The sequence below is a fragment of the Giraffa tippelskirchi genome, chromosome Y, assembly GCF_054371585.1.
Source record: "Giraffa tippelskirchi isolate mGirTip1 chromosome Y, T2T-mGirTip1v1.2.pri, whole genome shotgun sequence".
Lineage (NCBI taxonomy): Eukaryota > Metazoa > Chordata > Mammalia > Artiodactyla > Giraffidae > Giraffa > Giraffa tippelskirchi.
In genome coordinates, this window is record NC_137290.1 from 10,083,781 (window position 1) to 10,106,856 (window position 23,076).

At 39.3% G+C, this 23,076-nt stretch overlaps 1 protein-coding gene across 3 annotated transcripts; it reads left to right on the top strand.

The window, feature by feature from the left end:
* Positions 1-1,961: 1,961 nt before the first annotated feature.
* On the top strand, positions 1,962-21,771 carry LOC145537765 (eukaryotic translation initiation factor 1A, X-chromosomal-like). 3 transcript variants are annotated; one of them, XM_081568576.1, is made up of 7 exons: positions 1,962-4,429; positions 6,799-6,882; positions 12,294-12,397; positions 13,489-13,539; positions 17,604-17,685; positions 18,596-18,695; positions 21,637-21,771. In XM_081568576.1, exons 1-7 carry the CDS (start codon positions 4,414-4,416, stop codon positions 21,659-21,661), a joined length of 462 nt encoding a protein of 153 aa, XP_081424702.1. In that variant the 5' UTR covers positions 1,962-4,413; the 3' UTR covers positions 21,662-21,771. The 3 variants fall into 3 exon arrangements, with proteins under 3 accessions (XP_081424702.1, XP_081424703.1, XP_081424704.1); XM_081568577.1 differs by having other exon boundaries at positions 18,599-18,695; XM_081568578.1 differs by lacking the exon at positions 13,489-13,539.
* Positions 21,772-23,076: the final 1,305 nt, after the last annotated feature.

Sequence of the window (23,076 nt, forward strand, 5' to 3'; positions counted from 1 at the left end):
TTTTGTCCCCCTAAGAATGCAACATCGCTTAATTATTTGAAAATCCATCGGTGTAATTCAACTTATTAAAGAACTAAAAATGAAACACAGTAGGGTCATCTTGATAAATGCTGAAAAATAATTTGATAAAATCTAACATCTCTTCTTGGGGTGGGAAGATCTCCTGGAGAAGGGATAGGCTACTCACTTCAGCATTCTTGGGCTTCCCTGGTGGCTCAGCTGGTAAAGAATCTGCCAGGCATGTGGGAGACCTGGGTTCCATCGTTGGTTTGGGAAGATCCTCTGGAGGAGGGCATGGCAACCCTCTTCAGTATTCTTGCCTGGAGAAGTCCCATGTACAGAGGAGCCTTTTAGGCTTACAGTCCATGGGGTCACAAAAAGCTGGACACAACTGTGTGACTGAGCACATCCTGTATAAAAACTCTTAGAAACTAGAAACAGAAAACTTCCTCAAACTGATGAATGTAATAAACTGTATAACTAACAGCACTCTTTATGGTAGAAGACTGATTTCTTTACTTCTAAGATCAGAAGCAACAAAAAGATATCCACTCCATTATTTTTCATTTCTCTCCGTGAAGTCATATTAGAAAATGATTGAGAAGTTATCTGGTTTGGAAAAGATGAATTAAAATGTTTTTATTTGTAAGTGTCATCTATTTAGAATAGCCAGTGAAATCACAGCAACAACAAAATTACAAAACCTAAGAAGTAATTAAAGCAATGTTTCAAGATATACAGTTGATATATAAAACTCAGTTAATTGCTTTTCTATATAGTAAGATAGACAAATGAAAATTAAAATGAAAAATAATATCAGTAACATTGAACTATGAAAAACTTAAGAGACTTAGAAAATATATGAAAGGCAACAATGCAAAAAAATGGACAAAAGATTTGCACAGGAAATTCTCCAAATAAATATACACAGATGGCAACTATGCATGCACAGCACAACAAAATGATGGCTCTAATGAGAGAATAGACAAGAAGAAGTGTGATGAGTATGTGAATAAATTTCAACTTTCATGCACTGCTTATCGGAATACAAAATGGGACAGACCCAGTGGAAAACACTTTGCAAGTTGCTTTAAAAGTTAAACATTGGATTGCCATATGACCCAGCAATCCCACTTCTAGGTATATACCAACAAAAATGAAAAACAAAAAAAAAAAGGAGGTTTACCCAAAGACTTGCTCATGAATGTTCATAGCAGTCTTATTTCTAATGTTAATAAAGTTGAGATGAACAAGATGGTGGAGCTGTAGGTGGACATGGATACGTCAGGGATACACATTCAGGCACATAAGTGCTTGCAGAACACTAGCTGAGAGCAGACAGGACTGCCTAACCAGAGGAAAATAACATATGGGACCATCCAAAAGTCTGTAGGATGAAGGAACTAGGGAGAAAAGTACAAGTGTTAGTAGGACTGGACTTGCCCTAGGTGGGTGGGAGAACTGAAGTAGGTGTTCAAACTCCACATGGGAGCGCCTATCTGGACCAGAGGAGAAACATTTAAGGCTGAGAGTGAAACAGCTCATTTGTGGCAGCCTAAATGGAATGAGAATCAAACAGTCCTTGCCACAGCCACACACACCCCAGAGAGGGACACAGGTCACCTAGAAGGTGCAGCAGCTGGTAGCTGGAGCATAGGGATTGTGGAGCAATCCCAGGGTGAGGGCTGCTGTTTACTGGGGAGACACAGATTGATTGTATGTGAGAATGAGGAGATCGTGGTGGGAAATGCCTGTGAAGGTATGACAGGCAGCCATGGAAGCAAGGTGAAACTGCTGAGTCACATGTAGGGGGTGGAGCCATCACTGTAGCCTCTCTCTCCCTACTTGCCAGCATTGGCGGCTGAACAAGAGAGAGGCTGGCCCATGAAGCGCCTGACTCCCCAAACTACAGAGTAGGACTTCACCCAGGGTGCTCCTTCAAGTGCCTGATACAGAGCAGGATCCCAGTCTGAGGGTGTGCCCTCTATATGCCTGATAGGCTGAGCTACAGAGAAGGACCTCAGACAAGGGAGCCCTCTAAGTGTCTGAATGCGTGGAGATACAGAGAAAAACTAGCCAAAGAGGCCTTCTACTCACCAGCTGAAGAGGCTCAAAGAAAGATACTGATAGAGCCATTAGTCCAGCAGTGGAGGCAGTCCAAGATCCTGCACACTTGGCACTGCCAGGGTCCCTGCAAGCCAAGCAGCTGTGACACCTTCGTGCTCAACCCTTACTGGGGCAGAGCTGCCAGAGTTAAAAAAAAAAAGTCTTGAGTCGACACGTGCAGTCGCTTCATAGTGTCCAAATCTTTTCTAACATGTAGACTGTGGCCTGCCAGGATTCTCTGTCAGGGATGCGGGTTCTCCAGGAAGGATACTGGAGCATATTGGCCAACACTGATTGCCATACCCTTCTAGAGCACTATATTTCCTGCTGTCCTATTCACCACACCCCTGAGTACCTAGTGCTGCTAGAATGCCTGTGTCCCAAGCAGCACACCACCTCCTCACCTGGCCCTCACAGGCGCAAACCCAAGTCCTGCAGGGCAGCCTCAGGAGCAAAACCCAGTGGGTGAATCACATGCAGACATGGAAGTAAAACCACAAAGGAAACCCAGGGGCAGTGTGGCTAAGGAAGAAGATGCAAAACCTTCCTACACCTGTAAAGCTGCAGATTAAATCCACATGAACACCTAGGCAGACTCTGTGCCTATGGAATACATAAAATGTCATTGAGAGCTCCCACAAAAGAAATTGCACTAGTTCTGATAGCTGTGGACATTGGAGGTAAGAACACATAAAAGTAGGACCAGATTAGAATGTAAGCTGCCCCCACAGCAAGTCCAGAGATCAGCATTGGAGGGTACCCTAGGGAGGTGAGGTGGCTTGTGACTTCTAGAGAGGGAAAGGACTCTGACAGCAGTAACTCAAGATAAACCTGTATTATTCTTATGTTTTGACTTGCTCTGGAGATTCTTTAGGCTTTTTTCTTTTTCCTTTTTTCCCCTCTTTGTAGTTGATGATTGTATTGGCACTATGAAATCTAATGAAGCTTTTGAGCTTTTTCTTCTTTTCTCAGTCACATTTTTTTATTGCTCTTATAAAGTTCTGGTTCTACATTGGGCTTTTGCAGTTCCGTGGAGTTTTCATTTTGTTTTTCTTTTATCTTTTTCTACTTTAAATTTTAAATTTTAAATTTTAAACCTATTATTATTTTTCTATTCCTTTGTTTTCTTTTTCTACTGTTTCTTTCCCTTTGCAGTTAATCTTTAATGCATATAAATCTTCTTTATCTACCTCTGTTTAACTTTGCATATCTATTCTTTCTTTCTATACTTTCTGTCCTTTCATCTCAGCAAATTTGGTATTTTTTATTTTAATCACTTTATTCCTCAATATGAATCTTGCTCTAGTTTTGCTTTCTAGTTTCTGCATTAGTTTTGCTCCTGTAGAGATACTTTAGGTTTCCTTTGTTTGTGGGGTCAACTTAATGTACTTTATTTTTCTTGGACAGTTTTGATGTTCCTATGGATGTATCTGTATATGTGTATATTCAGTCACACTTTTTATTGTTGTTATACACCTCTGCCTCAAAGTTGGTATTTTGTTGCTCTGTAGAGTTTTTTTTTTGTTTCCTTTTTATTCCCTTTTTTCTGTTTTTTTAAAATTAGTTTATTTATCTATTTTTTAACTTTACAATATTGTATTTGTTTTGCCATACATTGACATGAATCCACCTTTTTTTATCTCTCTGTATGTATACTTTTCGGAGAAGGAAATGGCAACCCACTCCAGTACTCTTGCCGGGAAACTCCCATGGACGGAGGAGCCTGGTAGGCTGCAGTCCATGGGGTCGCTAAGGGTCCGACATGACTGAGCGACTTCACTTTCACTTTTCACTTCCATGCATTGGAGAAGGAAATGGCAACCCACTCCAGTGTTCTTGCCTGGAGAATCCCAGGGACGGGGGAGCCTGGTGGGCTACCGTCTATGGGGTCGCACAGAGTCGGACACGACTGAAGTGACTTAGCAGTAGCAGCATGTATACTTTTAATCTAAATTTTTTTTTAATCCTATCATAATTTTCTACATTTATTCCTTTGTTTGACTTTCCTAGTTTTCTTTTCACCTTCAATCAGGATAGTCAGTTGGTTTGGACTACATGAGGTCCATAGGTCAGAAGAGACTGTGTTTTGGGGATAGGCTGGTGGCGTCAGAGGCGACGAGAGTGACGTTAAACCCCGTGACACCTGCTGGGTCGCCATTTTGCTGCCGCTAAGCGTGGCCGCATGCCGATCTCTCCCGAGTTCTCAATTCGGAGTGCGTAACAGTTCTTTGGCAGCCTCGGAGGATTGCTTGGCAGCGGCAGCGGCACAGGAAGCTGCTTGAACACAGTGAGCCTGCCGTTACAGCTATGCCCAAGAATAAAGGTAATGACTCGGTTTCCCAGAACCACGGTTTGCTCAGCCGCCACCGGTGGTAGCCCCTCCTTCTTGTGGTTGGCTGATATCTTTGAGCAGGACTGCACAGTCCACATAGGAGCTAGGAAGCTGCCCCTGCCTCCTCCCGCTCTGTTCGCATAGCGGTATCATTTTCTCTCTGTGTTTGTCAGTTTTACACGGAGGGTGAAATAGATTAGTTTTCCATTCATGCCAGGTTGAAGCTGAATACTTTGGCCACCTCATGCGAAGAGTTGACTCATTGGAAAAGACCCTAATGCTGGGAAGGATTGGGGGCAGGAGGAGAAGGGGACGACAGAGGATGAGATGGTTGGATGGCATCACCGACTCGATGGACATGGGTTTGGGTATACTCTGGGAGTTGGTGATGGACAGGGAGGCCTGGAGTTCTGCGGTTCATGAGGTCGCAAAGAATCTGACAGGACTGAGTGACTGAACTGAACTGAACATGCCAGGTTAACTGCCAGCGCATTAGTAAACTGAGGAGAAGGCTACTTTTGGGCAGCCAAGGCTTCGCCTCTGTGGCCTTCATCCTTTCCCGGGACTCTCCCTTAGCTGTTGTTTACGACACACTGATTCTTTCTTTTGGGACCATTAAATATTTCTCCATACTTTACTTTGTGGACAGTTGACTACTGCTGAAAATACTGCTTCTTTGCAAACACGAAGGTAAAACACCGTTGCATGTTTAGGTTCATGTCTGCCAGTTTACTTTCTTCTTCTTCTTCTTCTTCTTCTGCTGCTGCTGCTGCTGCTGCTGCTGCTAAGTCACTCCAGTCGTGTCCGACTCTGTGCGACCCCATAGACGGCAGTCCACCAGGCTCCACCATCCCTGGTATTCTCCAGGCAAGAATACTGGAGTGGGTTGCCATTTCCTTCTCCAGTGCATGAAAAGGGAAAAGGGAAAGTGAAGTCGCTCAGTTGTGTCGAACTCTTAGCGACCCCCTGGACTGTAGCCTACCAGGCTCCTCCGTCCATGGACTTTTCCAGGCAAGAGTACTGGAGTGGGGTGCCATTGCCTTCTCCTTACTTTCCTCTACCTGTCACAAACCTTAACCTTCTTTAGAAGGCAAGCATATACCAACGTGTTCTGCCTTCTTTTCTCATAAGATAGATGCTGGCACTATGTATTTCTACTTATCTTTATTCTGAGGCAGACAGTTCACAAATAATCAGATTTGACAATAACTCTACTTGTAACTTCCAACATCGTACTTGTAAGCTAACTGAAGCAGACCACTGGGACAGTCATTCCTTGAATTCTCCTTTTTACAGACCTCAATTCTTCTTGTGTCATGTTTAATGGCCTGTAATGCCTCCCAGAAAACTGTAACTGCAAGGAGTGAGAATACCTCCTTCAGAATAGCACCACATTTCACATTGCACAACAAATCTCTTCATTGTTCATTCCTGGCACTTCATTTTAGCTCTCAAGCCTTACTTAACGTTTGCCATATTCGGTTACATTTCTTTACCTTTGAGTTCAGTGCTCTCTAGATTCCCCAGACCAACTGGCCCAGCCTTTCTCTAGCAAGCAAATGTTTTGCTGCTACTAGTCAGTGAAACTCTAGGAATGTCTTTTTCATAATGTGTTAGGTAAATTACAAACCACTTCTACTTGTTTTTTCTAGTCTATTTAATTCACGTTTAGCTTACAAATAACTGTACATTGCCATGCATTCCTTGTTTCGTCTTCTGTTTCTAGGAATGACGTTTCCTATGCCCACATTTGGTAGTGTATTCTAAAGAGAACAGGACTTTATGAATGCTGAATTGCTACAGCTTGGTGCTTAGTAGATGTTCAGTACATTTTTGTTAATGTTATCTTCCTAGGCTTCACTCCAGCCTTGGGTAACTCTGCTCTTCCTTCTGTGGAACTTTTATACTAGCTGCTACCTCTCATGCCAAACTGAAGACATTTCTACATATGATTTTTCAGTTTTCAGCCCTTTACAAATATATGGACTAGTCTTGGTTTATTAATTTGAAAATAAATTGTGGAAGAAAATGTATAGAATCCAGGTTTAATCGGAAAGCATGGACAATAACAAAATGCTAATGGCTGTCTCTGGTAATGGGTTATGTGGTTGATAATATACTTATTGGGTAAGGGATTTGGATGAAAGCCACTGACAATTTGTAACATGCGGCTAATCAGAAAGCAAATAATGTTAAATTGTAAATCTCTTTTTAGGTCTCTTAATTTAAATGGTAATTTGTTTGTTTCCCTGTGTTTTTATAAAGTTTAAAATCTTACGTTAGCTTGTGCAACAGTTGAGTTTGTAAACTATTATACAGATGCTTAGATGTCAATTTTTATTCACTCTTTAATCATTTAGGTAAAGGAGGCAGAAACAGAGGCAAGGGTAAGAAGGAGAATGAATATGAAAAACGAGACTTAGTCTTTAAGGAAGACAGACAAGGTAAGACTTCTTTAGTTATTTATACCTTTTCTAGCAATTGAATTTGAGTTTACCCTGAAACATACCTTAGTCATAATCCCAAGGAGTTGTCTCATATCTCCTTTTTTTTTTAATCTAAATGATTTCATTTGCTTATGTGTTTCTTTGTTTGTTTGTTTGGCTGTGCTGGGCCTTCATTACTGCACATGTGCTTTTCTCTAGTTGTGGGGAGTGGGGGCTGCTCTGTAGTTGCAGTGCATGGGCTTCTCGTTGGGGTGTTCTCTCCACTTGTGGAGCAGAGGCTCTAGGGAGACCAGGCTTCAGTAGCTGCAGTACATGGGCTCAGCAACTGCAGCTGCCAGGCTGCAACTATTGAGAGCACAGCTATTGAGAGCACAAGCTCAATAGCTGTGGGACAGGGGCTCAGTCGTTTGGAGGCATGTGGGTTCATCCTGGACCAGGGATCAATTGGCAGTGGATTCCCTACCACTGAGCCACCACAGAAGCCCCTCGTATCTCTAGCTTTTCCCCATTTACTGTGCCCTACGTTGCTCCATAATTTGTTTTAAGTAATTCAATTTACACTGTTTCTCATGCAGATTTAATGTGGCATTTCTGTAAAGAAAGTGTCCAGTTTTTATTCTGTGACAAAGCATGGCATGAGTGCAACTGAATTGTAGGGTTTAGAGCAGAGTAAGCCTGGCTGCCAACATCGAAAATTCCCTACTATTGTAATATTTTTCAGTAGACTCTGAGAAATCCATGCCAAGACCTCAGACCCTCAGTACTCCAATGTCCTTAGTGTATTTAATAAAGTAACTGAATAATTGACTGTCTCTTATTTAAGTAAGTGCAGGCTAAAAGAAGAGTAGAATAATTGACTGAAGCACTTACTTTTTTCCCTTTAATGGATAGCTAAGCCCACGGAGGAGTTGAAATATGAATACAACTCCCATTTTTTTTTAACTTAGACTCACTAATATTTAATGTTTTCTTCTTGTACTTTCTTTCTGTACATGAACATTTTCTTCCTAATATTTTAATCTTTCTTATAGGCAGATCTAGTTACATACAGTTACGGTCTTTAGCCCTAAATATCTCATCTCTTAAGAGTGAAGGCTTTCTCTTATGTAATTCCAGTAGCATGGTCACGAGAAATTTAACCTTACCATTGTATTGTCACCTAGTAAGTACTTTTTTCTAGCCCCGTTGCTTGCGCTTAGTCATGTCTGACTCTTTTGCGATCTCATGGACTGTAGCCCACCTGGTTCCTGTGTCCATGGAATTCTCCAGGCAAGAATACTGTAGTGTGTTGTCATTTGCTTCTCTACGGGATCATCCTTGCCCAGAAGTCTAGTGCGTGTCTCCTTTGTCTCTTGCATTTGCAGGTGGATTCTTCATGGCTGACCACTGGGCAAACTTGTGTTTTGGAATACCCAGTAGCCATATGTGGGTGTTGAAATGAATTGAAGTTAACATATATTGTTCAGTTCACATGTAAACTTTTCTCTTAATGAAAATGCTATTCTCTGTTGTTGAGCTGGTGTGTAACTGCCATTCACATGTGTCCATTTGTTTCAGTAATTTCCAGCACTTCATAAAAAGCCACGTAATTATTCCTTCATAGTGGAAGTCACTAAACACACACACACACACACTCAGGCACAAACACAAATATTTTTATTAATTATTTGAAACATGGTGTGTGGCTAAAGATAATCTGGTCTTTGACCTTCGTATTTTTTCCTTACATTAGAAATTTGTTTTCAGGCCCAGGTTTTAAATTACAATTTTCTTTTCTTTGTTATTTTCTCCTGTGTAGCAGTCCTGAACAATAAGCTGGGTTCACGGCCTGTGAACCAAGGGACTCTCCATCATGTGAATCCCATTTACCCTTCAGGATAATTACAGATTAGGATCTCTTTGGTGGAGGTGTTGTTATTCAGTTGCTAAGCCATGTCTATGACTCTGTGGGAGCCCGTGAACTGCGGTACACCAGGATCCCCTGCCTTTCACTATCTCCTTGCATTTGCTCAGACTCATGTCTCTTGAATCCTGTGATACCATCCAACCATCTCATCTTCCGTTGTCCTCTTCTCTTGCCCTCCTGCTTTCCCAGCATTAGGGACTTCTCCTTGCTATCGACTCTTTGCATCAGGAGGCCAAACTATTGGGGCTTTGGCAGCAGTCCTTGCAGTGAATATTCAGCGTGATCTCCTTTGGGATTGACTGATTGGTTGGTCTCTTTCTGTCCAGGGGACACTCAAGAATCTTCTCCAGCACTATAGTTGAAAATCTTCAACTCTTCAGCGTTTAGCCTTCTTTACGGTCCCAACTGTGACATCCCTATGTGACTACTGGAAAAACTAGAGCTTTGACTATACAGACCTTTGTCAGCAAAGTGATATCTCTGCCATTTAACGTGTTGTCTAGAGTTGTCATAGCTTTTCTTCCAAGGAGCGGTTCAGTTCAGTTCAGTCACTCAGTCGTGCCTGGCTCTTTGCAACCCCATGGACTGCAGTGCACCAGACCTCCCTGTCTATCACCAACTCTTGGAGTTCCACCAAACTGGTGTCCATTGAGGTGGTGATGCCATCCAACCATCTCATCCTCTGTAATTCCCTTCTCTTCCTGCCCTCAATCATTTCCAGCATCAGGATCTTTTCCAGTGAGTCAGCTCTTCTCATCAGGTGACCAAAGTACTGGAGTTTCAGCTTCAACATCAGTCCTTCCAATGAACACCCAGGATTGATCTCCTTTCACATGGACTGGTTGGATCTCCTTGCAGTCCAAGGGACTCTCAAGACTCTTCTCCAACAGCACAGTTCAAAAGCATCAATTCTTCGGCACTCAGCTTTCTTTATAGTCCAACTCTCACATCCATACATGACTACTGGAAAAACCATAGCCTTGACAAGATGAACCTTTGTTGGCAAAGTAATGGCTCTGCTTTTTAATATGCTGTCTAGGTTCATCATAACTTTCCATCCAACTAGTAAGTATCTTTTAATTCCATGGCTGCAGTCACCATCTGCAGTGATTTTGAAGCCCCCCAGAATAAAGTTAGCCTCTGTTTCCCCATCTATTTCCCATGAACTGATGGGACTGCATACCAGGATCTTGATTTACTGAATGTGGAGCTTAAACCAACTTTTTCATTCTCCTCTTTCATTTTCATCAAGATGATCTTTCACCAAGGTTGGTGTCATCTGTCTATCTGAGGATCTTGATATTTCTCCCGGCAATCTTGATTCCAGCTTGTGCTTCCTCCAGCCTGGCGTTTGTCATGATGTACTCTGCCTAGAAGTTAAATAAGCAGGGTAACAATATACACCCTTGATGTGCTTCTTTCCTATTTGGAACCAGTCTCTTGTCCCGTGTCTAGTTATAACTGTTCCAGATGTAGTTGCTTCCTGACCTGCATACAGATTTCTCAAGAGGCGGGTCAGGTGGTCTGGTATTCCCATCTCTTTCAGAACTGTCCACACTTTATTGTGATCCACACCGTCAAAGGCTCTGGCATAGTCAATAAAGCATAAATAAATGTTTTTCTGGAAATCTCTTCCTTTTTCCGTGATCCAGTGGATGTTGGAAATTTGATCTCTGGTTCTTCTGCCTTTTCTAAAACCAGCTTGAACATCTGGAAGGTCATGGTTCATGTATTGCTGAAGCTTGGCTTGCAGAATTTGAGCATTACTTTGCTAGCGTGTGAGAGGGGTGCAATTGTGCAGTAGTTTGAGCATTCTTTGGCATTGCCTTTCTTTGGGATTGGAATGAAACTGACCTTTTCCAGTCCCGTGGCCACTGCTTAGTTCTCCAATTTTCTGCATATTGAGTGCAGCACTTTCACAGCATCATCTTTGAAGATCTGAAATTTTTCAGCTGAAATTCATCACCTCCACCGGCTTTGTTTGTAGTGATGCTTCCTAAGGCCCACTTGACTTCACATTCCAGGATGTCTGGCTCTATGTGATTAATCACTGCATAGTGATTATCTGGATCGTGAAGATCTTTTTTGTACAGTTCTTCTGTGTGTTCTGGCCACCTCTTCGTAATATCTTCTGCTTCTGTTAGGGCCATGCAATTTCTGCCCTTTCTTGAGCCCATTTTTGCATGCAATGTTCCCTTGCTATCTCTAATTTTCTTGAAGAAATTCTAGTCTTTCCCTTTCTATAATTTTCCTCTCTTTCTTTGCACTGATCACTAAGGAAGGCTTTCTTATCTCTCCTTGCTATTCTTTGGAACCCTGCATTCAAATGGGTATATGTTTCCTTTTCTCCTTTGCTTTTCACTTCTCTTCTTTTCACAGCTATTTGTAAGGCCTCCTCAGACAGCCATTTTGCTTTTTTGCATTTCTTTTTCTTTGGGATGATCTTGATCCCTGTCTGCTGTACAGTGTCACGAACCTCCACCCATAGTTCATCAGGCACTCTGCCTATCAGATCTAGTCACTTAAATCTATTTCTCACTTCCACTGTAAAATCATCAGGGATTTGATTTATGTCATGCCTGAATGATCAAGGAGCAGGTGCCTTTGAATTTCGTGGCTGCAGTGGCTGTCACTTTGATGTTAGTCCTTAGTAAAAAATTTAGTAATGTACACGCTTTATATTAACTACCTGTTTCTTTCTCTTTATTCTGATGCCTGCTTTTGTCTTTTAAATCAAGAAGACATCATCCCATACTAGCTAATGATTTTGTCATTGTTTTCAAATGACAGTAGAATCAGGTGGCCTCTACTATTCTTAGATATAATTGTATTTAAACATTTGACACTTTACCTTAAGATACCATTTTAAGAACTTGAGAATAAGCATCAACGTGTTCTCAAGCAAAAGTTTGTTAATGATCAACCTGCTGTTGATTATCGGTAGAGTTAATGAGGGAAAGGAGAGTCGAGGTTTGGCGAATACTCAGCCTGAGAGGTTGCTAAGTCAGCCTTTAGGGTGCAGTCTGAAATGAGCCGCTTTGATGTCCAAAGGTAGAGCATGCAGTCATGAAGAGCACGACTGAACTGATTTTCTCAAATTAGTAGATGACTTAAATATTCAAAGTAGCAGGTAGCTTTTTGTGTTACTAACATTTCTAATTTTGGATTAACTGCTTCACTTTTGTCGACTTTTCCTTGCTCTGAAAACATGAGGGTAAATGCATTAAGTGTAGCTGGAAGAGACTATAGACATTGTTTGGCAGATTAAGAGTTCTCTCATTTTTGTGGATAAAATTAATATAGGTCACCTTGAGACAGCTCTCCTTTGTTATAATATTTGAACATTTTGTTCTTTTTTAAATCATGGTTGGTGTGGTCTAAATTTGGCAATAAAAGTGAAGTTACCAACCTAACAACAAGTGTTACATTTTTTTAAAAAATTGAACAGTATTTTACAGTTCTCTTTTGTTTTGTTTTTTTTTCTTTTTTGCCCCTTCCTAAGAATATGCCCAGGTAACCAAAATGTTGGGAAATGCACGATTGGAAGCAATGTGTTTTGATGGTATGACAAGGATATGTCATATCCGAGGCAGCTTGAGAAAAAGGGTGAGTGTGGAGATATATTTTCCTTTAATACAAAACTTACCTTTAAAAAATTTAGCTGTGCTTCCAAGTGACTGACTTTGGTGAATTCTTCAAGACTTCAAAAATAGTGAGTTATATGACAATAGAAACACATAAAATTAGAAAATCCTCGATAACTTTCATCAGAGGATTTAGATTTAGAAAGAATGATTTGTGACACCTAGGCTGGATTTCGGCCAGAAATGTTTGCTCTTGAAGAAACAGACACATTCCGTGTATGAAACAAATGACCTAGACTCTTAACAAAAATATTAACCCATGAGAGAAAGAAAGAAAAATAAAACACCTGAAAATTATTTTTAAGACAAAAGGAGTCTAATTGCTAATTAAATCCAGTGTATGGTTCCGGGTAAGACTTTGCTTTGTGGGAACAGCTGTACGTGGTGTTAGGAACATTTGAAATGGGACCATCTTATTTAATAATTTTGGCACACTGATTGATCATATTGTTTAAAAGTTCCTTCAACCCTAATTTTTTGGATTAAAAAACAGTTTTGTTCTCTTGAGTCATTCTTTTCCAGTTAGTGGTTTGGGGGCCTAAATTGATGTCCGATGGTAACTAGATGGCTATGTTTGGGTCGATGAGTTATTTTCATTTGTTTAAAATAACTAAAGATGTCCAAAGTGATTTGTGAATAAAAGTAATTCACGTGGCAAAGAACTATGCTTTTGTAAACTTACTTATTTGAAGTAAAATTATTATCTATTTTAATATCCTAAATTAGAAATCTTGATCCAAACTGAACTGCCTATCTTTAGTTTTTACTTAATAGATGGTAACTCTCTGTAACTAGACTTTGTCTCATAGGCATGAGCACACACACAGATCACACACACATACATGCACGTGTACACATGACACACACACACCACAAACACACACACACACACGCACACACACACTCATCTGTCGTTTTGCCCTAATTTTTCGTAGGTCCTTTTCACACACTGAGTGAATTGTATCTTTTGTATTATGTTAAGTATGGCTTAACATCACACACTATTTTTTGTTTGCATTTTAAGTATAATATACTGCGAGTTTTCTTTTATAGGTTTGGATAAATACTTCAGATATTATATTGGTTGGTCTTCGAGACTATCAGGTAACAATTACACCTAAATTTATAATGTTCTTGAATTTAGAAATCATTAACATCAGTATTTAGATGATGCAATAAAATGCATTTGATCTGTTCCAGCCAGTTATGATTCTCATCCTTCTGGCAATAAAATTTGTTATGATCCATGAGGTATAAGATGATAGAATTCTGGCTGACTGACGGCATATGACTGATGGTTTTGTGGGAAAACTTGTTGTTTCTTTTTTTATTGTAAATATGCTATGCAATAAGTATTTTCTTATAATTTTGGATAAATACTGCAACTCATCACTCTGTCCTCCTTTAAAGCGCACATGTATTCAAGGCTGTGTGCTAGGTTTTCTGGAATTTTGCCGCAGGCTGACGTTTTCAGTGTTTTGTAGTAAAATGAGAAGATATCTTTCTATTTTGTGACATATATTTCACAGAACTAGATTATTCATTTTCCTTCCATTTTTCTTTTCTGTAAATTTTGACAACACTGCAGCTTGTAGGATCTTAGATCCCCAGTCAGGGATTGAATGCAGAATACTGCTGAGAAAGTCCTGAGTCCTAATCATGGGACCACCAGAAGACTCCCCCCCGTTTTGCCTTTTAAATATTTTGGTAAAATGACCTTTGCTGAAATAAGAACAGTAGCATATGACAGTGATTTTCGTTAGTATTCTCACTCATCAAAAGAAAAATTTAGTAATTTTATATTGGGTTGTCAGTTCCAATTTTTAAATTTCAAGGTCTCAGATCCAAGTTTGAAAAACCACTGCTGTAGATGATGCAATGAATTCAGGCAAAACCTGTAATCTCCAAAAAGGGTGTTTGAGGCTTATAGGAGAAAGGTAAGACATAGACTAGGTTGTTTAGCGTCTATGTTATAAATCTGAGATGAATACTTAGAAAACTACTTGGTAGTTGCCCCCTACGACCTTAATGTTTGGACTATAACTTGTGAGACAGAAATTCTTTTGATTTCTGTGTCAAACCCATCCCTTGGGCTAAATTAGATTTTGAGTGAAACAACTGCTCAGTCGCTCTCTATTCGATTATCAGGTCATGTTTTCTGTAAATACTTAAGACGTTCTGATTTGTAAAGTTTCAGTCTTCTGTTTCCTTGTCAATTTTTTGGTGTGATTGTTCTATTAGTGACTAAAAGAGACATTTTGAAGTCAGCTACTTCACTTTTCATCTGCACTAGTTTTCTCTTAAAGAATCTGTATGTCTTGATTCTCTAGTGAAATATTCTTGACAATTAAAAACATTATGCACGTTGTTTCTTGTCTTCTTTTTACGTATACTACCTGAGGTGAAGTCTCTGTTAAGTGCAGCTTCTAGGCTTTCTCAGCCATGCTTTGGATTGACTGCTAATTTTCTGGTATGTGACAAAACACCTTTTCCTTTTTCTTTGTGTGTCTTGTGTTTGTTGTTATTTTTGTTGTTGTTGAAAACTAGAAAATGCAAATATAACGTGGTGAACTGGGAGATCAGATTTCTTCCCCCAGGGCTTTTATCTTGCCATTGTTTGTTGAGTGATTTCTGAAACAGATTGTGTATGGCATGTATCTTTTCCTTCATGTGGCCGCTGAATGCTTGTTTATAACGTTGCACACAGCCCATGTTTGAGGTTTCATTAAAAGCCAGCAGTCCTCTCAGCCTCTGCTTTTAGGCTCTGTGCATGCTGGGGCATACCTTTGATACTCATCCAGGCAACTGATAGTTCTGAGTCATCATTTCGGGCTTGTGCAGAAACTCCAGGTCACTCAAAGCTGAGAGACTAGGAGCATCCCTCAACTTTGATGAGTTTGGGTTCAGTCCTGATTCCACATATAAATGAGGTCCTACAGTGTTTGCCTTCTCTGTGTGACTTGTTTCTCTTAGCACACTGTCCTCCAGGTTCATCTCTGTTCTTGCAAATGGCAATATATATCTACGTTGGATGTTAATCCTTTAGTGGTCTTATCATTTGCAAATATTTTTACTGATCTAGTACACTGTCTTTTTTATGTTGTTGTTGATGATTTCCATTTCTGTGCAAAAGTGATTTAATGTGAAGTACTTCCACTTACTAGGTTTTGCTTGTGTGGCTTATGGGTTTGGTGTCCTATACCAAAAACAAAGAACAAGAGCGGCATTTGGTAGTTTTACACTGTGTTCTCTTGTAGTTTTATGGTTTCAAGCCTGGGTTTAAATCTCTTCAGGGTTATTTTAAGTGGTTTGTGGTGTAAGATAGCGGTCCACTTTTATGTTAAGTATTGTTTTCCTAGACCTGGTTATTAGAGAGGATGTCTTTTCTACACAGTTATCTTGCTTCCCTTCATAAGTATTCGTTGACTGTCTTTGAAAAATTTTGTTTCTGAGTGCTCAGTTTTGTTCTAGGAGTCCGCCTACTGGTGGAATGCCAGTGCCATATTGTTTGGACAGTTGTGTTTGAAAAGCAGGAAGTGTGTGTCCTCCAGCTTTATTCTTCCTCAAGATTGCTTTGGCGGTTAGGATTCTTTGAGGTTCCACATAACTTTGTCTGTGAAAAAAACTGCTACTTAAATTTGTATAGGAATTACATGCAATCTGTACATTACTTTGGGTAATGTGGACACATTACTATTATAACTGATTTTTGTATGTTGATTTTATATCCTGAAACTTTACTGTATTTTTTTCCTTTGTATGTTTTTGTGATCTAGATCATCCATTTATAACCTTTCCATTTTTCATGCTTGATGACTAAAAACATAGAATCTGTCTGTAAAAGTGTATCATTTTCATGTCCATTTATTTTCATTTAACTACATATAACCCCGCAAATGGATTGAAGAATTCTAAGTTCCCAGTTTAATTCTTTGTTGCAATGGCAGTGTAACCACAGTTATATCAATCCATTAAGGGGTTAAAATACTAACTTTAAAGTGGATAGCCAGAAACAGCTCTTCTGATTTTTAATCTGTTGCAGATAATTACAAACCCTTGCTAGTCAAATCATAATGTAAAGAAAATAGCATCACCACTCTGTGGAAGTGTATTAGCAGGTTATTAGCTAATCTTGGGAAAAGGCGATGGCACCCCACTCCAGCACTCTTGCCTGGAAAATCCCATGGACGGAGGAGCCTGGTAGGCTACAGTCCATGGGGTCGCTAAGAGTCGGACACGACTGAGCGACTTCACTTTCACTTTTCCCTTTTATGCACTGGAGAAAGAAATGGCAACCCACTCCAGCATTCTTGCCTGGAGAATCCTAGGGACGGCAGAGCCTGGTGAGCTGCCGTCTATGGGGTCGCACAGAGTCGGACACGACTGAAGCGACTTAGCATAGCATAGCATTGCTAATCTTGTCCCTACTGAGTTGCACTCAGAGTTTTAACACAATACCTACATGTTTTTTGTGCACATTATAGTTTGAGAAGTGTTGGTGTGTATTACACTGCAGTTTTATGACTGTGATATTTTCAGTTGCCTTTCTTTAGGTCTTTTCTAGGTTAATTGTAAGCACTCAGAATTGTTTGTTCTGTCAGTGTCTCAGCTTCTTTAAAATGGAGAAAAGTGAACATTTTAGGGCAGTACTTCTCAGGCATATTTGCATCAGAAACACCCAGAAGAGCTTTATAAACATGCAAGGACTTCACTTCAGGCCTGTCAGGTTTTAGGAAGATATAGGTATCTTTTTAAAGCACCGCAAACAATTCGAATCAGTAAGATACTCTAAGAACTGTGGGTTGTAGAAAGGTTTCTTTTGGGTAAAATACCACTTTCAGTTTGAACTACAGTGTTAGAGTGTGGACAAGGACCACATTTCAAAACCACCACACACACACACACCCCTTTCCTTTTCTTTCTTTGATTCAATGCATTGTATGCATCATTTTCCTTGTCTATACTTCATTTGGTCATGCATGCAAACTTTGTCATGTGAATTTGTGTGTGTGTGTGTGTGTGTGTGTGTGTGTGTGTGTGCCGCTCATAGAAGGAAGGTGAGAGAATAGTGAGGTTTTACATAATTGTGTTTAATTTGAAAGTAATTTAGGAGACAACTGATGATTCTTTGTATAACCACTTTTCATCCTTCCTTGTTTTTCTCCAAGGATAACAAAGCTGATGTAATTTTAAAGTACAATGCAGATGAAGCTAGAAGTCTGAAGGCTTATGGAGAGCTTCCAGAATATGGTAGTTAATGTCAAAGTTATTACATTTCCCTGTCTTCTTATAGTATTTGCTAATTAGTGTTTAGGTGAAGCAGTTGTTTCTGCTCTTGTTCTTTCTCTCTCTTTTATGTATTTTTGCATATATACTTCAATTCGCTTTAAGAATGTATGAAATACTTCAGTGTATTAACAACTTAGTAATGGATTCTCTTCCTAATATATGCTGTTTTGGTGGGGAATTAAAAAGTTTACAGACTGTAGCCTGATACGTAACAATTGTTCAAGGAATGCCTCTTTTAAACAATTCTTAAGAGATTATACCTGGTTTCAGCTAATCGAGGACAACAGTTATGGTACTGGTATTGATCTTTATGGAGGAGTATTCAGGTTTTCTTAGTACATAAAGTACTGTTGTGGCATTTTGTGGAGAGTGTTCTTAAAAGATATCCCTTTTGTTTCTTAAAGACAAAAGTATTCTATTCTTCCTCTAGTGAGCTTGGAAAGATTAAAATAAGTTTCTAGTAACAAAAAAGAGGAAGTGTACTAAACTCACATTGTGAACATGATAGCAACTTTATTTATTCAGTTACAGTGCATTTTATTATAAAGGTATGCGTTTTTTAGTAAGAATGAAAATTCTGATGACATATAGGCCATTTAAAAAAGACTAAGATAATTGGGAATCAGATCAACATTTACTTGGCAGTGAACTTCTTTTAGTTGTTTCATTCTGAGTTTGTTCTCTGTGATATGTTTGCAGTTAGGCAGATTTTTCTTGGAATGGAACTGTTGAATCGATGATTGATTACAAGCAGTTTCTTGTACAGTTCAGTGTTTTAGTATTAATCCAGTATTATTTCTTTAAGTAGGCAACTAATCTAGTAACATCTTGATTTTATATTTTTAAGAGTATGCTCTTACTGTGTTTTTAGCAGAACTTAGTGAAACAGATGAAACAAATTCCTTTGATCCTGAAGATGATGATGAAATCCAGTTTAAGGACCCTGCAGATGAGGTTGAAGACATTGAGGTGTAAGTCCAGGCTGAACCATGTGTGTGTGTGCTTTTTATTGTTTGGTACATGAAAGTAGTCAGACCTTTCACCATCTTTGGGCTCAGAAGGAGGAACACTTGAATTGAATATATATTGAGGCTCATGTATCCGTGAATTTGAATAGCCATTAATATTCATAAGACAGCGTGGCAACCTTTTTAATTTTTCAAAAACTTTATAATTCTTGGGATCTCCTTGTTTGTTTGATTTATGTCAACTGGGTCTGACAGTGGGCACTCCTTGTCTTTATTAGGTAAGGGGGTCTACAGTGATAGTAGTAAGAAGTTTAGCAGACAGGTTTAAAATGTATCATCTCCCAAGGCTGGTACGTTAAAAGAAGTAAAGCATGTTGCAGCCACCTTGCAGAAGCATTGGAATTTCAGTGTACTCCAAAGCATTCTTAAAATGAAGGCCTGTTTTGTTGCCCATGTATTTAGAGGTTACATTAATTGTCCTGTATCACTCTAGAAAAAACTTTTGGTTTGAAGTTTGTGGGAAATGGTTGTTAATCTTGGTTAGGAAATAGTGATGATAAGACTTTTAAATGCCTCACGGTTCTTTTTTTTTAAATTAGTTTATTTATCTATTTTTAAACTTTACAATACTGTATTTGTTTTGCCATACATTGACATGAATCCACCAAGGGTGTACATGTGTTCCCCTTCCAGACACCCCCTCCCACGCTCCCTCCCCATCCCATCCCTCCAGGTCATCCCAGTGCACCAGCCCTGAGCACCCCATATCATGCATCGAACCTGGACTGGTGATTCGTTTCATATATGATAATTTACAGTCTTCAATGCTGCTATGAATGTTTTTAAGTACAAATTTTATTGATTTGTATCTCTTGACTTTTTAGACAGGCATATCAACTAACTGGAATGACAATATGGCTTATACTCTTGTAAGGCGTGTTAGACTTCTTCATCTTCTTCTTTCGGTACTTCTGTAGTAAAAATGTACTGTAGAAGACAGAAATGCAAAATCAAAAATGAGTGTTTGATTGAATACTAAGGTAGAAGTTTAGAATTCCAGGAGCAGATTTTAGGAAGTCTAAATTGAATCAATGACTTAGAACACAGATTTCAAGATCTTTCAGTCACCAACATCCTTATTAAGAGCATTTTCAGACACTCAGAGAAATTGAATTTTAAGTGGAAGTGAGCAATCACATATTCACCAAGATTACACAGTTTACAATTTTATACTCAGTCTCTCACATCTATCCTGTTCATCCCAGTCCGTATTATACTTTGATGGATTTCCAAATCATTTAGGAAATGAAACCAAGGCACTACCCTGGTGTGCTAGTATTTTAAGATTCTCAGCGTCCACTGTAGGGGTCACGAGTTCAATTCCTGGTCTGAAAAGGATGATCTGCATCCTGTGCGACATGGCCACAAATAACATTTAACACCCAAACTGCTTAAGATTATTCACACCGTGAATTAGAACAGCTGGTTATGTACCAATAGTGGAGAATTTATTTCTTTCTTTTACCCTATTTTTATAGATCTTTAAACATATGACAATACTCCATTGAAGCGAAGGTGAAGTCACTCAATCATGTCTGACTCGTTCTGACCCCGTGGACTGTAGCCTACCAGGCTCCTCTGTCTGTGGGGGTTCTCCAGGCAAAAACAGTGGAGTGGATTGCTATTTCCTTCTCCAGGGGATCTTCCCAACCCAGGCAGACCTTTTACCCTCTGAGCCACCAGGGAAGCCCGATACTCTACTGATGTTGCATGCTTTTAAAGCACACCAGAAACAGGAAATTAAAAAGGAGTAGAAAAATATTGTTGCAATATCATTAAATATTTTTAAAAATTTTCTCTTCCAGTTTTGCTACCACTTATCAGAGGCTCGAAAATTTTACATCAGTTTTTATTTTATATATTTATGATGCCTCTGTCATCATCTTTTATGTATTTGGAGTTATGAATTTTGTAAATGCTAAAATGAACATCTTAAAGATTTCAGTTAAACCGTGGTTAAAAATGAAAAGGCAGTTTTATTTGAAAAAGTGGACCCCGGGTTTTATGATTCAGTGTAAATCAGAAAGTAAAACACAATTATATACTAAGAAAGAATCCAGTAATGAAATGTCTTTTAAGTAGATGTCTTTTTAATGATATCTTTGTAGTATCTAGATGGTTTGTAATGCTGACCACAGATTTCTTAGAAATGCTGTCCTCTCTCTAATGTTTTGCTCAGTTTTGCCAGAGATTCCTTGTGGCTAAATTAATACTGAGGAGGTACAGTTGACAGTTATTTTCTGTGGTAAGAATGTAAAATGAACCAGTTATGTAGTATGTTATTCGAGACCGGAAGGTTGTCACGGCTGAGCTGGGGTTGAAGGCAAGGGAGCTAACCAAAGGGAAGACTTGAATACCAAGCCACACAGAGTTAAGCTTTTCCTTAGAAGGAAAAGAGAACAGGTTTCTGGAGCTGTGACTAAGCAGGTCAGTTGGGGAAAAGACTAAAGGCAACCGTAAGTGAAAGAGTTTGTCTTATATTGGAAATTTTGTTTAGGTTTATGTGTTTTATGTCAGAATCGCAGTTCTTGCCACAGTCAGATATCCTGGTGATTACTAGAGTGTCACGCCTGTGATCAGATTGAGTCACAAGCATTGGATTTAGTACCATCCTTCTCTCTTTGGGAGACGAAAAGATTCTAACCTGCCATTAAGATGAGTGAGTTAATTTAAAACATTGAAAAAATAATAGCTTGCGTAACATGATGTTCTCATTGAGATCATAGAGATTCACTGAAAACACATAGGAATTGAGAAAACAATCTGGTTGTTGTTCTTAACTTTAGTTCAAAAGGAATAATTTTCTAAGTAGTGTAAGAAGATCCTTTAAGCATTATTACAAGAATTATTTTTTCTGTAGATCTGATGTTCTTTTCACTTACAGATCTGAATTGAATTCAGAAGTCTGAGGAACATGCTACAGTTTGAATTTTGGTCATCACCTGCCGAGAAGAATAAAATTCAGTATGAGTGTAGTTTAAAGCACACTGTGCCTTAAATAAACTATGGTTTATTTTCATTGTTTTATTTCTTTATTTTTTATTAAATTAGTTTCTTTATTATTTAACTTTACAATATTGTATTTGTTTTCCATACATTGACTTGAATCCACCGTGGGTGTACATGTGTTTTCCTTCCAGGACCCCCCTCTGACCTCCGTCCCCACCCCATCCCTCCGGGTCATCCTGGTGCACCAGTCCCGAGCACCCTGTATCATGCATCGAACCTGGACTGGTGATTCGTTTCACATATGATAATTTACATGCTTCAGTGTCATTCTCCCATATCATCCCACCCTCGCCCTCTCCCATAGAGTCCATAACACTGGTCTATACATCTGTTTCTCTTTTACTGTCTCTCATACAGGGTTATCTTTACCGATTTACTAAATTCCATATATATGTGTTAGTATACTGTATTGGTGTTTTTCTTTCTGGCTTACTTCATTCTGTATAATAGGCTCCAGTTTCATCCACCTCATTAGAACTGATTCGGATGTATTCTTTTTAATGGCTGAGTAATATTCCATTCTGTATACGTACTAGAGCTTCCTTATCCATTCGTCTGCTCAGGGGCATCTAGGTTGCTTCCATGTCCTGACTATTATAAACAGTGCTCCGATGAACATTGGGGTAGACGTGTCTCTTTCAATTCTGTGTATGCCCAGCAGTGGGCTTGCTGGGTCATATGGCAGTTCTATTTCCAGTGTTTTGAAGAATCTCCACACTGTTCTCCATAGTGGATGTACTAGTTTGCATTCCCACCAACAGTGTAAGAGGGTTCCCTTTTCTCCACACCCTCTCTAGCATTTATTGCTTGTAGACTTTGGAGAGCAGCCATTCTGATGGGTGTGAAGTGGTACCTCATTGTGGTTTTGATTTGCATTTCTCTGATACTGAGTGACGTTGAGCATCTTTCCATGTGTTTGTTAGCCATCTGTATGTCTTCTTTGGAGAAATGTCTGTTTAGTTCTTTGGCTCACTTTTTGACTGGGTCATTTATTTTTCTGGAATTGAGCTGCAGGAATTGCTTGGATATTTTTGAGATTAATTGTGTGTCCGTTGCTTCGTTTGCTATTCTTTTCTCCCATTCTGAAGGCTGTCTTTTCACCTTGCTTATAGTTTCCTTTGTGGTGCAAAAGCTTTTAATTTTAATTAGGCCCCACTTATTTTTGATTGTATTTCCAATATTCTGGGAGGTGGGTCATAGAGGATCCTACTGTGTTTTATGTGGGAGAGTGGTTTGCCTATATTTTCTTCTAGGAGTTTTAAGTTTCTGGTCTTATGTTTAGATCTTTAATCCACTTTGAGTTTATTTTTGTGTA